The sequence below is a fragment of the Phacochoerus africanus genome, chromosome 2, assembly GCF_016906955.1.
Source record: "Phacochoerus africanus isolate WHEZ1 chromosome 2, ROS_Pafr_v1, whole genome shotgun sequence".
In the NCBI taxonomy this organism is placed as follows: Eukaryota; Metazoa; Chordata; class Mammalia; order Artiodactyla; family Suidae; genus Phacochoerus; species Phacochoerus africanus.
This window is the reverse complement of record NC_062545.1, coordinates 118,574,150-118,588,817: the sequence shown is the minus strand read 5'-3', so window position 1 is coordinate 118,588,817 and position 14,668 is coordinate 118,574,150. Positions and strand designations below refer to the sequence as shown.

Genomic DNA, 14,668 nt, shown 5'->3' with positions numbered 1-14,668 from the left:
AGCTCCAATTAGACCCCTAGCCCTGGAACCTCCATATGCTGAGGGTGCAGCCCTAAAAAGACAAAAAGACAAAAAAAAAAGAAGAAAAAAAAAAGAAATTATCATGTAAAAGTAATTAATTTCCATCAGTCGCCTTTTTCTAATTACAGTTTTGCCAAACATTTGTCACAAGATATGTTTATTTTTATTCTTTATTTAAATTATAATGGGTGGCATTTCTTCCTAAATAGCCATTAAGCTCTTTGGAAATTTTAATCTACTTTACTTAAACTACTTTAATAAATAAGAATTTTCCCCTTTGATTTTATAAACAATTGCCATGAAGCCAATTTTGAAACCACCTTTAATTTGGTAAAAAGACACTTTGGCAAAGCAGAAGAATACATGACCTTGGTAAGATCCAGCAGGTACAGTAAAGGCCCATGGCTATGGAACATTTCATTTTTCTTATATCGAGCTAGAATACAGATGTAACTGCTTAGGTACAAACATCCAGACTACAAGTAGTAAACAGCCATTTTATGTAATTAAAAACTAATTCCCCCAATTTAAAAAAAAAAAAAAGTTGCAAAGATGAACAACAGAGAGCCTGATGGTGAAAATAGAAGGTTAGTAGTTCTCAAGCTAATTGAAACTACAGTCTGAGGGTGCCAGAACAACATTATAAATATGAAGAAAACGAAGCTATGTGTTTACTTATCACAAATAACTTTAGCATAAGCACCAGCTACATTCAGATATGGCCAGCATATAAGCCAAGTATAAATGCACAGATCACAATGAACTAAAGCCATAAAAATCTAGTTCCCTGGCCCTTCAATCAACCTGTCGGAGCAAAGAGAATCCAGCAGGGAGCCAGAAGTCCCACTTCCATTGCTCATACAATATTAAGCCACCCTAGCCCTCACTCCCAATCCCTTTCCCACAAACAATAGTCACAGTGAGTACATAACTGGTCAGTCCAGTTTCTCCAGGGTCTATAGATAAGGCCAATAATTTGTCCTATAGTCATTTTAAAGAGAATGCTTACATAAATTAACACTCACAAACACTGAACCATCGTTTGCATACATTCATATTTAACATTCAAATGGTTTACATGGCATTTCAGAAAGTCACCTATGGTGCAAGTCAGGTTTTCAAAATTTGATTAAAGACTGAGAGTTTTATCAATGTATCAAGATCCTGAATGTGAGACTCTGGGCTTACTTACATTAAGGCAGGCAATGGTATCTTCTGTCACTCTACAAAGTAAACGCACTGTTCTGTGCCTACAGAATCCTGAACCCTTGAAGGATCTACTGCCCTGGGCTAAGACTTGATAAGGCACTTTTGGCTATGGGGAATAGTTCTCCTAACACTCAGACTGAATCTTAAAGCAATATTTACAAGGTTGCAGCAGAGTAATTTTAAAACTGGATGCTTGACTGATAGGCCTAATTGAGGGGTGAGAAACAGTTTGTACACAATGCCCATTTATCTTTCTCTGTGTCATGTATTGCCATAGAGGAAGTCACAGACCTGGGCCACTGGAATTACTGTGTAGCTCACTGGACTCTTCAACAACCACATGACCCCTTCTCCTTTTCTTCATTCAAAGGATCTGCAGAGGTATGGCCGTTGGAACGCACCACACCTTCAGGAATCCAGGACTTGTCCACACACCGTTCCATTCGCTTCATTATCAGGTCCAGGAGCGTCTCAATCGCTAGGCTTACGTTGGTCCCATTGGCCGCACTAGTTTCAAAGTAGGGGATTCTGAAAGACAGTGACAATTCAAGTAACAGTATGCAGAGGGAAAGGATGATGACCTTTGCCCTTGATAATTCAACTTAGAAAATCAGAAGAAAACAAATATACAAGCCCACAAAGACATTTTACCACACAGGGCACCTTAAAAAGTGAAAAATAAAATAGTTGACACTGTATTCCTAACAGAGATGTAAAACTTCTGGAAGTTTTTATTCCCATTTCACAGATTATTAAATTGCAACTCTGAAAGACGAAGAAACGTCCCTAATTTTGTAATGCTAGAAAGTAACAGGGCTGGAGTTCCTATCGTGGTGCAGCAGAAACAAATCCAACTAGGAACCATGAGGTTGCGGGTTCAATCCCTGGCCACACTCAGTGGGTTGAGGATCCGGCATTGCCGTGAGCTGTGGTGTAGGTCGCAGATGAGGCTTGGATCTGGCATTGCTGTGGCTCTGATGTGGCTGGCACCTTCAACTTTGATTGGACCCCTAGCCTGGGAACTTCCATATGCCAAGGTGCGGTCCTTGAAAATAAAAAAAGAAAAACCTGTGCATGGAAATTACAGACACTTTGAACAATGGTGAAAAACTATATACCCTCTGGAGATGGCTGCCTGGATTCAAATCCTAATATAACCTCTTTTCAGCTGTGTAACCTTGGAAAACTATTAACATCTGTGCCTCAGTTGTCTTATCTGTAAATCTAGATAATAGTATATTCCTATAAGGATGAAATGAGTTTACATTTCAAGTGCTTAGAATCTGACACATAAGAAATGTGCCATTTTTGACAGATGTGGCCTTGATAAACATTTATTTCCAACACAATAATGGGTTAGGTTACAAGAGTTTGTAATTTGTTATTTAAAATTCAGGACACATATGGAAGTTCCCATTGTGGCTCAGCTGGTTAAGAACCAGACAGCGTCCATGAGGATGTGGGTTTGATTCCTAGCCTCGCTCAGTGAGTTAAGGATCCAGCATTACCTCAAGCAGTAGCACAGGTCACAGATTGGCTCGGATCTGTGCTGACTGTGGCATAGGCCAGTAACTGCAGCTCCAATTTGACTCTAGCCTGGGAACTTCCATATGCCATGGGTGCAGCCCTAGAAATGGAAGGAAGGAAGGAAGGAAGGAAGGAAGGAAGGAAGGAAGGAAGGAAGGAAGGAAGGAAGTTATTTATTTATTTATTTATCTATTTTTGCCATTTGTGAATGCAACCAAGAGTTAGGTTAACAACCTGAAAATCTTTAGACTAATGATTAGTCTTCTGGGCAACTGGAGCAAGGTAGGTTTTGTTACTACAGGAATTAATGAATGCTAAAACTCACTCCTCTCCACTCTCAGCTCTTTGAGCTGCCAGAGGAAAAGTGAACAGGATAAGATGCACAGAGAAGACCCTGAATTAAGACTTTTCCTTCCATCACAAATAATGCCCCCCCCCACAAGGAAATGTGCCTTGTGATATTGTGTCAGTTAACTACTCAGCTTGTCCCAAGGGCATAGGAAGTCCAGTGGGTGCAGTCAGTAATATTTTTACAACCACATCTTCCTTTTTCCTTTAGAGTTGATTTACAGTGTTATGCCATGTCAATATCTTCCTGATGTTCACCTTTAGAAGGCATTTGGGCTGCTTACCTGAGCACTTCTCTGTATCTTGAAACAGGTGTAACTGTGCTTCTTGGGGTCTCAATAAAAAGGCAGTGAAATAATACATGTAAAGGGCTTAGCACAAGCCTAGCATCCAGAAAGTGTTCAATAAATGTTCACCTAATTGAGTTAACTTCTTCTCTAAAAAATAATATTCTGCTTTTCCTAATATTTTCTAGACAGAAATTTAGTAATCTTAGTTACAAGAGGATCAAATAAATCATCCCCTTTTTTAAGTAGAGACAATGGTATTGTTCCTTGTTACCACACAGTGGTGCTAGTGCAGCAGGACTAGGGAGAGTATTACCAAACCTTTGAAAAAATCCTGTGCAGGTAATTGTGATAGCAATTCATAAATGACCACCAATGGCCTTTTGGAACACATGCAGAACACCAGTTTGGGCTCACTTTTAAAAAATAGGTAAACCAGGAGTTCCTTCGTGGCCTAAGCAGTTAAGGATCCAGTGTTGTCACTGATGTGGCCATCCCCAGGCCCAGAACTTCCAAATGCCCAGGGCATGGCAAAAACAAAACAAAACAAAACAAACAAAAAGGTAAATTAGAAATTTTTAAATTCAAAAAAAAAAAAGCAAAATGGCAATGAGGGAGACATTATCACTTATAGCTTTTCGCCAAGATATCTCTATCCAGCTAATGCTATAGGTCAGGATTCACATTCAGATGTTTTCTTTTCTATTACATATTTCTACAAAATTAGAAGATCCTAGATCCCAGTTTGAGGTTACCAGGAGTGGAAGCAAGTGTACTTGGTGATTCTGTCCAATGGTTCTCCATATTTGGCTCACATGTAGAGCCAGAAATCATGGGGAAATTTTAGACTAAAGGAAGAAGCAAGCCTTGCTACTTTTCACAGTCTGTAGGATGCTAGATGAACAAGCATTTACAGAAAAGGGTACGAGTATAGATTGTTTCAACCAGGGAGATGATGCCAAATGAAATGCAGATCCTCTATTGAGTTCTGTGGAGCTCTGGAAATCAGATTTTTAAGTTTAGTTGCAACTTATATGTGTGGTTTTAGAATATGCCCAATAATAAATACATCATTCGTTTATTTCTTGAATAAAGGAAGTCATCAAGTTTTCCAACAGTCAGGCTACTAGAGATTAGCTAGTTCAGACTGAGAGCAGTCTACTGAACTAAGCCACCTGAAATCCCAGAAATGGTCTGTTTTCAGTTTGTTGATGTTGTAAATAAATGTTTTTTACACAGATCCTTCATTCCAGAAACTCTTGAGCACCTTTCTCATCAACAGCCAGCAGACTCTAGTGGGGAAAAAAGTTGTCTTAAATCTGCTACCCCCAAGAATAGATCTTTAAAAAAAAAAAAAAAGATCTTTTTAATTATTATTAAAAAATTCTAACTATATGTGGTGATGGATGTTAACTAATCTTATTGTGGTAATCATTTCTCAATATATACATATATCAAATCCTTATGTTGTACACCTAAAACAAATACAATGTTTTAAGTCAATTATATCTCAATTTTTCAACTATCTTCTGTGAATAAAGAAGAGTGTCGGAGGACATTTAGATGCAACTATTTAGTCCTTGTCTACCCACTTGTGACTGGTGCTCTCTCGGTACTAATCACAGCATCTCCACACAGTCTATATATCACAGCTGATGTGATTAACTCAGGGTAAAGGGGTAGAGGGGATCTTCCTGGATTTAGCACGGATTTTCCAATGATAAGTCCTTGAGCACATTTCTCTCACCCAAGCACAGCACAAGTAGCCACCTGCTTCATATTTGTGCATAACAATTTTGTCCAGCTGTGCTGTCAAGGAAAAGATCTGCCAGTAAGCACACCTCATACTAACTTGACAGCTATGCCAGCAGTAATCAAAGTGCTCTCCTCAATCGCTCATGTCAGCGGCATCTAGGAATCAGGTAGAAATGTAAAACTGGGGGCTCCATCCCACACCTACTAAATCAGAAACTCTTATGGGGCTCCCAGCATTTGGGTGATACGGAATCATACTAAAGTTTGAAATCCAACAGTATCATCTAAAAGAGGAACGGGAGTTCACCTCATGGCACAGAGGTTAATGAATCTGACTAGTATCCATGAGGATGCAGGCTAGATCCCTGGCCTTGCTCAGTGGGTTAAGGATCCAGCATTGTTGTGAACTGTGGTGTAGGCCAGCAGCTACAGCTCTGATTTGACCCCTAGCCTGGGAACCTCCATATGCCATGGTTGCAGCCCTAAAAAAAGCAAAAAAGAAAATAAAAAATAGAATAAAAGAGGAACGTTGCCAGTGTTACATTCTGTTTTATACAGCAAAGTGACCCAGTACACATACATATATACATACATTCTTTTCTCACACTTTCCTCCGTCACGCTCCATCACAAGTGACTAGACACAGTTCCCAGCGCTATCCAGCAGGATCTCATTGCTTATCCATTCCAAAGGCAATAGTTTGCATCCATTAACCCCAGATTCCCAGTCCACCCCACTCCCTCCCCTCCCCCTTGACAATCACAAGTCTGTTCTCTAAGTCCATGAGTTTCTTTTCTGTGGAAAGGTTCATTCAAGCTGTATAATGTTCATTTGTGCCATAAAAGTGTTTCAGCAACAGTGAGAACTATACTAGTTTTGACTGGCAGAAGTACAGATGAGAACAAACCTCTGCTTTGTTCTCTTCTCTGATTTCATTGTCAATATTATCCAACATAACGTATATGGAAAGCATTATTCTGCGGTTGTTCTAAAACCTTGATTGGTTTAGGAGATACATCATTTTGTTGTATTGTGAAGTAAACTAAGAGCTGCATGTTACAATTTAACCAAGTTCCATAGCAATAAAAAGGAGGTGGAGAGATTAGGGTTGAAAGGATTCTTAATCTACTAAAAATAAAAAGTCTAATATTCATTATCATGCAGCCAATTCACCCTTTCTATTTTTGGCTGCTGCATAAAGTCCTCATTTTCAGACTTACATATCCCAGCAGACACAGATTTACGTTCCAAAATTTTACTGTAACATGTTTTTATTAGGTTTGCAAAGTTTTTCTGAAACAAAGTCTTTTTTTTTTTTCCTTCTTTTTCTCTTTGTCTTTTTAGGGCCACACCCCGGGCAAATGGAAATTCCCAAGGTAGGGGCTGAACTGGAGCTGTAGCTACCAGCCTACACCACAGCCACAGCAATATCAGATCTGAGCCCCATCTGCAACCTGCACCACAGCTCATGACACCAGATCCTTAACCCGCTGAGTGAGGCCAGGGATCAAACTGGCATCCTTGTGGATACTAGCCAAGTTCATTACTGCTGAGCCACATTGGGAACTCCCGAGACATAGGCTTTTATTCTCCATATGTATTTCAAAGAACCAGCTTGTGAACCAACAATCCATTTTTATGAATTGAGGATAAATGGTAACACAACTGTAACAAAAAAAGCAAATTCATCAGACAACATACAAATGATAAGAAGTATGCCATAAACTACTGTTTTCTGACTATTAGCATATAGATGAACTAACCAACACAGTCCTTTAGCACATGTGCAACCAATGAAAATGCTAAGATTATTAAAAAGAAAAAAGGGCTTCTATGAAAATAGTCAAGTTTACATGTCAAATTTGTGAACTCCATGTGTACCAAACTGCCTCTTTTTTTTCTTTTTTTTTTTTTTTTTTTTTTTTTTGCTATTTCTTTGGGCCGCTTTACTGTTCACAGGATATTTATTTATTTTGTCTTTTTGCTATTTCTTTGGGCCCCTTCCGCGGCATATGGAGATTCCCAGGCTAGGGGTCTAATCGGAGCTGTAGCCCCCGGCCTATGCCAGAGCCACAGCAACGCGGGATCTGAGCCGCGTCTGCAACCTACACCACAGCTCACGGCAACGCTGGATCGTTAACCCACTGAGCAAGGGCAGGGACCGAACCCGCAACCTCATGGTTCCTAGTCGGATTCGTTAACTACTGCGCCACGACGGGAACTCCCAAACTGCCTCTTTTTACCTTCCTCTCAAACTGCCAAACAGCCTACAGATTTCTATTTCACACTTCCTAAATCCTAAGAGAAATTGGTTTCCATCCCTGAACATTCTTCAGTAATTTCCATTATCTTATCTATCAATCTCTTCTCTCCTCATTTTAATTCAAATTGGAAACTTTTTTTTTTTTTTTTTTGGTTTTTAGGGTTGCATTCACAGCATATGGAAGTTCCCAGGCTAGGGGTAGAATCGGAGCTACAGCTGCCAGCCTATACCACAGCCACAGCAACGCAGGATCCAAGCCATGTCTTCAACCTACACCACAGCTCATGGCAACACCGGATCCTTAACCCACTGAGCAAGGCCAGGGATTGAACCTGCGTCCTCATGGATGCTAGTCTGATTTGTTTCTACTAAGCCATGACAGGAACTCCTCAATTCAGAAACTTTTGAGCCCCTCTTAGGAAATACTCCCCAGATCTTACAAACTGGGCACAGATGAAAGACAGTCCCAGATTCACCACAGGGACAGAAGGCAAATGTCAGGCTCTTGGATACCAGGCAGGATGTAGAATCCTGAGAGCCAGCACAGAAGAAACAAGCAAAGAGTTAAGAAGCCCAGAGGGCGAAAAGTCAATCCAGATCCCCCACCCCCACAATACTTGAGAATATTTTTGTTTGATCTAGCTAACTCCCCAAGCTGCCTTTGTTAACACACTTCTCCAAAGCAGGGTCTAGGTCCACCGTTTCCATTGCTTCATCACGTACTTCCTCCTCACCCCCTTGCAACACAGCCTCCAGCATCAACACTTCAGAAGCCTCCACAGTATTTGAGCCCTCCCTTTTTCCTTCCACTACTTTTTACAAGTGCCTCTCAAGAGAGGAGGGGGCTTATCAGGCATCCAGAATTGCCTGCAGGGCTTGGTCAGCCTCCACTTCAGAATCACCTCAGTTAGAGGTTCTCAACCTGCCTCCACAAAAATCACTTGGAGAGCTCTTATAAGATACCAGTGCCCAGCACCCCCCCATCCCCCCCCACCTATGGTAGCTTTGAAATCTGACGGCTTGCCTAGATTGAACATTTCCCTGAATTCTCTTTCAGGTTAGAGTGGACCACAGAGAGATGCAGGGGAGATGTGGAGGGCCGAAGTGAGGCAGCAGCCATTCTGGAGCCCTCGTGGGACATCCGTTATCTGCTGGCTCATCTCCTTGGTACCAACAAGCAACCAGACCCGCCCCCTTTCTACCTTCCCCTAGATCCTCCTTCAGCTTCTCTGACCCTGGGCCAGGTATCTGTGTTTAGCTCTGTGGCAAAGGGTCCTGGCGTCTGTAGGATGCCCACACCATCTGGGTCAGAAGCAGCAAGAACTAACACGAGCCTTAGTCCATCATTACAGTTGCTAGCTGGTTCCTGCTCTCCCCACTTTAAATCCATCTTCCCGTCTGACTGCCCATGCTGTGGACTTCAATCTTCAGCAGCAGGCTCAGAGTGACACTTTTCAGAGACTGCCTAACCGGCTCCCACAAGTGCAGAAGCTCAATCCCTGTAAGAAATCTCTTCATATGTAAATAGGTCTCTTTATTTAAATCTTTCCTGATAAACCACTTCAGACCAATTATGTCAGAAGCTCACAGGGGAGGCCCAGACAGGAGTAGTGGTCAGAAGCTCCCCAGATGCTCCTAACATGGTTAAACAGTACCTACCAGAGAATGTAAACCTCCACATCCTATTGCAAATCTGTGTAAATTATGGGAATGCATACCTCCAGCCCTCCTCCTACCCCACCCTGCCCACTGGCTAGAATAAAGATTTTAAATCCTGTTCTGCCCCATCCTACATATTCTCTGACTTACTCCCGCCTCCTGCCCGCAACCCCCGCCCCATACACACACACAATACAGCCTCTACCCACCTGACCACTGGAATCTCAAGTCTTCCCTCTTCCCTTTCACCCCACCCATCAACCCCAGACTGACCTGGGAAAGTAATCATAACATTCCCTCCAGGTTCGAAGACTTTCAGCAACTTCCTGTCCCTTTGGAAGATCAAGTTCATTCTTCTTACCAGGTATTTAAAACTCCCCAGACTCTGGCTCCTTTGCCCCCAACCAAACTCTTTTTCCTCTCCCTTCCCAAAGAGAACCCCATCCTCGAGTGCTTTCCATACCTCCATCAGCCCAAGGAAGAACAAAGCAGTGGTCACACAATGAAACAAGAAAGGGCCTCCTCTGGCCTCCATGGATCTGCCTAACAACCGAGAAGCTGCTGTGTAGCAGCTTCTGCACACAGCACACCCACCATTTTTCTCTCACTCCCCTTCCTTCTCTACCCTACTGGCTGTTGTCCACTATACTAAGGGTAGTTAATACATTTACATTGTGTTCTCCTTAGGTAAGAGGTAGAAAGTAAGAAGGCACAAATTGCTTGCTCTTTTTTTTTTTTTTTGGTTTTTAGGGCCACACCTGAAGCATAGGGAGGTTCCCAGGCTAGGGGTTGAATCAGAGCTACAGCTGGTGGCCCACACCACAGCAATGCAGGATCTGAGCCACGTCTGCAACCTGCACCACAGCTCATGGCAACACCGGATCCCCAACCCATCGAGCAAGGCCAGGGATAGAACCCACATCCTTGTGGATCCTAGTCAGGTTCGTTAACCACTGAGCCATGAAAGGAACTCCATAAATTGCTTTCTAAAGGTGCCCTGGACACTTGAATCAGCAGCGATGGACCCCTCCTTTCATGTCCAGTTAGTAGTGCTGCTATTATGATCCTCATCTCAGGGCTCAAGGGAGAACGAAGACAGTAGTTGACCTTCTACCACAAAAGCACAGTTTAAACCAAAGGGGATCTTCACACTCCTCTCCCAGCATAGATATATCCAAGCCAATAAGCCCTTCTTAGAATCTGGAGCTCTCTTTAGCAGCCTATGCAGTGGCTTTGAAATTTCCTCACTGGATATAGAGAATGTTCTTTTCCTGGGCATCTCCTACCTGTATCTTAGAAAGGAAGCCTTACACAGTTAGGGCATTTGCCCTCGAAGTTATCTTCCTTCAATCACCAAAAGACTGAGAAAATAGTACCGAACACTGAATGCAGATCCTCACCCACTGCTTTTTCTATGATTCCCAAATCATATAATATTAATATGCAAAGCAGGTATTTGACACCTCCCTCCCAAGCCCCACATCTGAGGGTTCTCATGTTTTGCTTTTGCCTTTTTGGTTACCCATTCCTGTGCCAATGATTATACTGGAAACATGTTCTGTAGACTCCTCCACCAAAATACTCACCCATATTTCTCTGCAAGTCCTCTGGCTTCTTCCTCTTTTACTACTCTCTGGTCTTCCAGATCACTCTTATTTCCACATAACACTATGTCTGGGTTTTCACAATATGCATGCATTTGTAGCTGGCCTATTAACATCAGAAGATAAGAAAATTTATTACAGGTAAGTAATGTTAAGCCTATGATCAGTGGAGAATATATGCAAAAGTGCTTTGAAGCTGTAAATTCGTATTCAGACATAAGAAACTGATATAATGCTTTCAAAGCACCAATAACCTAATCTGTAAAACTAAATGATCCATGATACTTCAACTTATAGAAAGAAAAAAAAAAAGAACTAAATGGATAGGGCAAAGATGTAAAAGTAATCCCATCCTTATGCACATAGCCCAGTTATTTACATCTGAGAGGAATGGGAGAATTTGCTTTCCCTCCAAATGTACACACACACACACACACACACACACACACACACACACACACTACATAGCTGTCTTCTTTATGAAGGCCACTGGGGGGAATAAAAGGATTTGAAGAATTGTCTAGTGCTCAAAGCCAATCTTAAAGCTCTGTTTTTCATATATTTTCTCTCCACAGCAATGGCATTTCTAAATGAATTGTCTTTCTATAAACTAACCTATTTTTATCTGAAATGTTTTTCACGTTTTTCTATTACCTTGAGGCAGAATCAGTTTATCTAAAACAAACAAAATATAGACAAAACCTAGAATAAATAGTAAACGATTCTGTCATCAGAACCGGGAAGCAGGAGACTGCAATTCTTACTCCCTAGCTTTTATTTCTTTTCACCTGAAAACCTATAAGTAGGCATAATTTTTAAAAGCAATTAAATCAAGAGAACTTCAACTAGGCCAAAGAGCTTAATCTCCTGAAGAAGGAAAACAAAGCCTTACTTCTTCCTCATCACCTAATGAAATTAAAGCAACCCCAACTTTCACAGTAAGGCATATGCCAAAAATTGTGGCCTGATTTATTTTTTATCACAGTTAACCAGGAAAGTGTTGACATTGTTAATTCCTCACTATAAAGTCATTCTGTCTGATTATGAGAAAGAGAAGTCAGCAAATATCTCCTGAGCAATAACACAGTCTGATACTTGGTGTGGAATTTCAAGGTGCTGACCTATGCTCTCAAGGGGCAGAGGGGGGGAAACAAGACCAGCACAGGCAAGACCAAACTGTGTACCATTTCCATCAAGAGCCACATCCTTTCTTTTCTCAGGCTGTGCTGTCCCAACACCCTTGAATACCCAAACACAACCTTCCCCCAGGGACTCCTCACTCTTTCTTTAACACCGGCCTCTCAGTTACCTCAACTGCGAAATCTTTCTGGTCTTCAGAGTGGTTCCGTGCTCTGTTAAGACCTTCTAAGTCCAGGGTCATGGTTATGACATGAACTCAGGACCCAGGGTGTCTAAAATTGACTCCTAGATCTGCCGTTTACCAGCTGTGTGGCCTCAAGGAAATTATTTGGCTGCCTTGTGCCTCAGTTCCCCCACTGTAAATAGTGATTGTGATGGTTCTCACTTCCTAGGGTTAAGGTGAGGGTAAGGTCCATGGACCAACAACCTAACCATCACCTGGGAACTTGTTAGAAATACAAATTCCCAGGTACCACCCAATACCTAATGAATCCGGAATGCTGGGTTTGGAGCCTGGAATCTGTGTTTTAATGAGCCCTCAGGGCGATCTAGATACATGCTCACCCTTGAGAGCCATTAAGTTAATAAAATAAGGCATTTACAAGTGCTTTGTATTACCAGTAATAATGGTTAATAGTATTTATTTTGAGAAGTCTGGGAAGTACGATAATTGGTGACTTTTCATGTTTTCCTAATTTTTCTACAAAGACTGTGAGTTATTTATATAAAAAGCAAAGTAATCCTTGGAGTTCCCATCATGGCACAGTGGAAACGGATCCGACTAGGAACCATGAGGTTGCGGGTTCAATCCCTGGCCTCGCTCACTGGGTTAAGGATCAAGCATCGCCGTGAGCTGTGGTGTAGGTTGCACACGAGGCTCAGATCTGGCATTGCTATGGCTGTGGTGTAGGCCAGCAGCTACAGCTCTGATTAGACCCCTAGCTTGGGAACGTCCATATGCCATGGTGTGCCCCTAAAAAGACAAAAAAGTAAATTAATCCTTAGAAACAATCTCACTAAGGAAAAAGCTCATAAGTAAATAACTACGACTCGAGGTGGTAGGTGATAAAGATACTAGAAGTATTACAAAATGTAATAGGAATTAAGAGGAGAAAAAAAATTTAATCCAACAAAATCTCACAGCAAATTTCACAGGGGACATGTTTTAAAGAATAAGTAGAACTCTAATTTTTTTAAGCAAATGGGAGTGGGTGTAGGGAGGGGCTTTTCAGACAGAAGGAATAACAGGAATAAAAATATAAAGGCCAAAGTTTATAAAAAGTATACCACTTGGGCTCTGGTCTCATTTATGTGAGGCTATAGGATCAAAGTTTAGAAATTTAGGCTATTTTTTTAACTGCACCTGAGGCATGTGGAATTTCCTGGGCCAGGGATTGAACCCATGCCACAGCAGTAACAAAACATATTGCCACTGAGGAAGGGCTGTGATCACAACTTGCTCATCCTCTGAGCTCCGGGAAGACAGGTGAGGGATATGACATGGCCCAATTCTTCTCAGATGTCAAATTCAGGCCCAGAGGACACGGCTCTCTGTTCCATCTCCTAAACTCAGCAGGGCTCACCTTGGGACCCTTATCCCCTTCCCCAGAGGTCATGGAGAGATTTGGGGTCAAAGGAGAAGGGACTGAGATACAGCCCTGGAGAAGCAAAGGGAAGGTATAGACTTGTTCTACTCTCCTCAGCCCAGTGCCCAGGAGGCAGCTACCTGTTCAGTGCAACACTGCCTCTGTTCTCTGCTATGCACCATTGGTGCATGAGTGCGTGCGTGCGTGTGTGTGTGTGTGTGTGCATGCGCATATGAAGAGAGTGAGAGAGATTTACTTATTTTAATTAGCCATAAAAGGGAAAAAATGATCTCTGTAATACTCAAAATACTAACACGTAGAGGTAAAATAAAACACATAGATAATTAACAAATTTTTATTCTTAATTAAGATTTGATATTACCACCTCTGATCCTGAATTTTATATCTTTTAAAAAAAATTACCCCAAAAATATCAGGAATCAGGGTAGGAAAATACTCTCTATTACAGACATGAAATCTTCAATATCCATGAATTTTCTTTACCTAACTAGGCAATAAGGATTTTTTTTTACACTGTAAGGAAAATTTGTTTGGGGGGGGGGTGGTTTTTGGGTTTTTTTTCCTTTTTAGGGCCACATCTGTGGCATATGGAGGTTCGCAGGCTAGGAGATGAATCGGCGCTACGGCTGCCAGCCTATGCCACAGCTACAGCAACATCAGATCCGAGCCACATCTGCGACCTACACCACAGCTCACGGCAACACCGGATCCTTAACCCACTGAGCGAGGCCAGGGATCGAAGCCACAACCTCATGGATGCTACTCACATTCTTTTCTGCTGTGCCACGATAGGAACTCCAGGAAAACTTGTTAAAATACATACATGTGCATAATTTCACATGACGTCCTTCTTCATTTAACTAGCTATAAAGCATAGATAGACAAGATTTACCTAATGACTCAGAGTTTCAGTTTCTACCACTGAAAAATAGGTGGGTTGATGATTTTTCAGTGCTAAGATTCTATGATCCCATCTCTAACAATAGTCCTTATAAAGTGATTAACTTAAGAAAGCCACAGAATTTGTTCCAATGATGCAAAGGAAATGATGAGCCAGAAATAAGGGCGAGAGACTTGAAATAGCCACTGTAAGGGAAATAATGAGATGTGCACCTCAGCTAGGCATTTAACAAAGTGAAGCCCAGTAAACATGATTGCACTGGGGAACCTATATTTAAAGGGTTAAATAGGTCTTCAACTCCAAGTGATCAACTTAGTTGAGAAAGAACATAAAAGGCCACTGAATTG

General features: G+C 41.7%; 1 protein-coding gene across 4 annotated transcripts in view; it reads right to left on the bottom strand.

Moving 5' to 3' along the window:
* Nucleotides 1-326: 326 nt before the first annotated feature.
* The window catches only part of RAB27A (RAB27A, member RAS oncogene family), a 73,219-nt gene continuing 58,877 nt past the window's right edge, over nt 327-14,668 (bottom strand). For all 4 annotated transcript variants that reach the window (XM_047766304.1, XM_047766303.1, XM_047766306.1 and 1 more), the window contains 2 exons: nt 10,656-10,779; nt 327-1,758 (listed from right to left, as the gene is read on the bottom strand). In XM_047766304.1, coding sequence (XP_047622260.1) covers nt 1,560-1,758; nt 10,656-10,779 — 323 coding nt within the window. In that variant the 3' untranslated portion in view covers nt 327-1,559. The remainder of the gene's footprint in view (nt 1,759-10,655; nt 10,780-14,668) is intronic.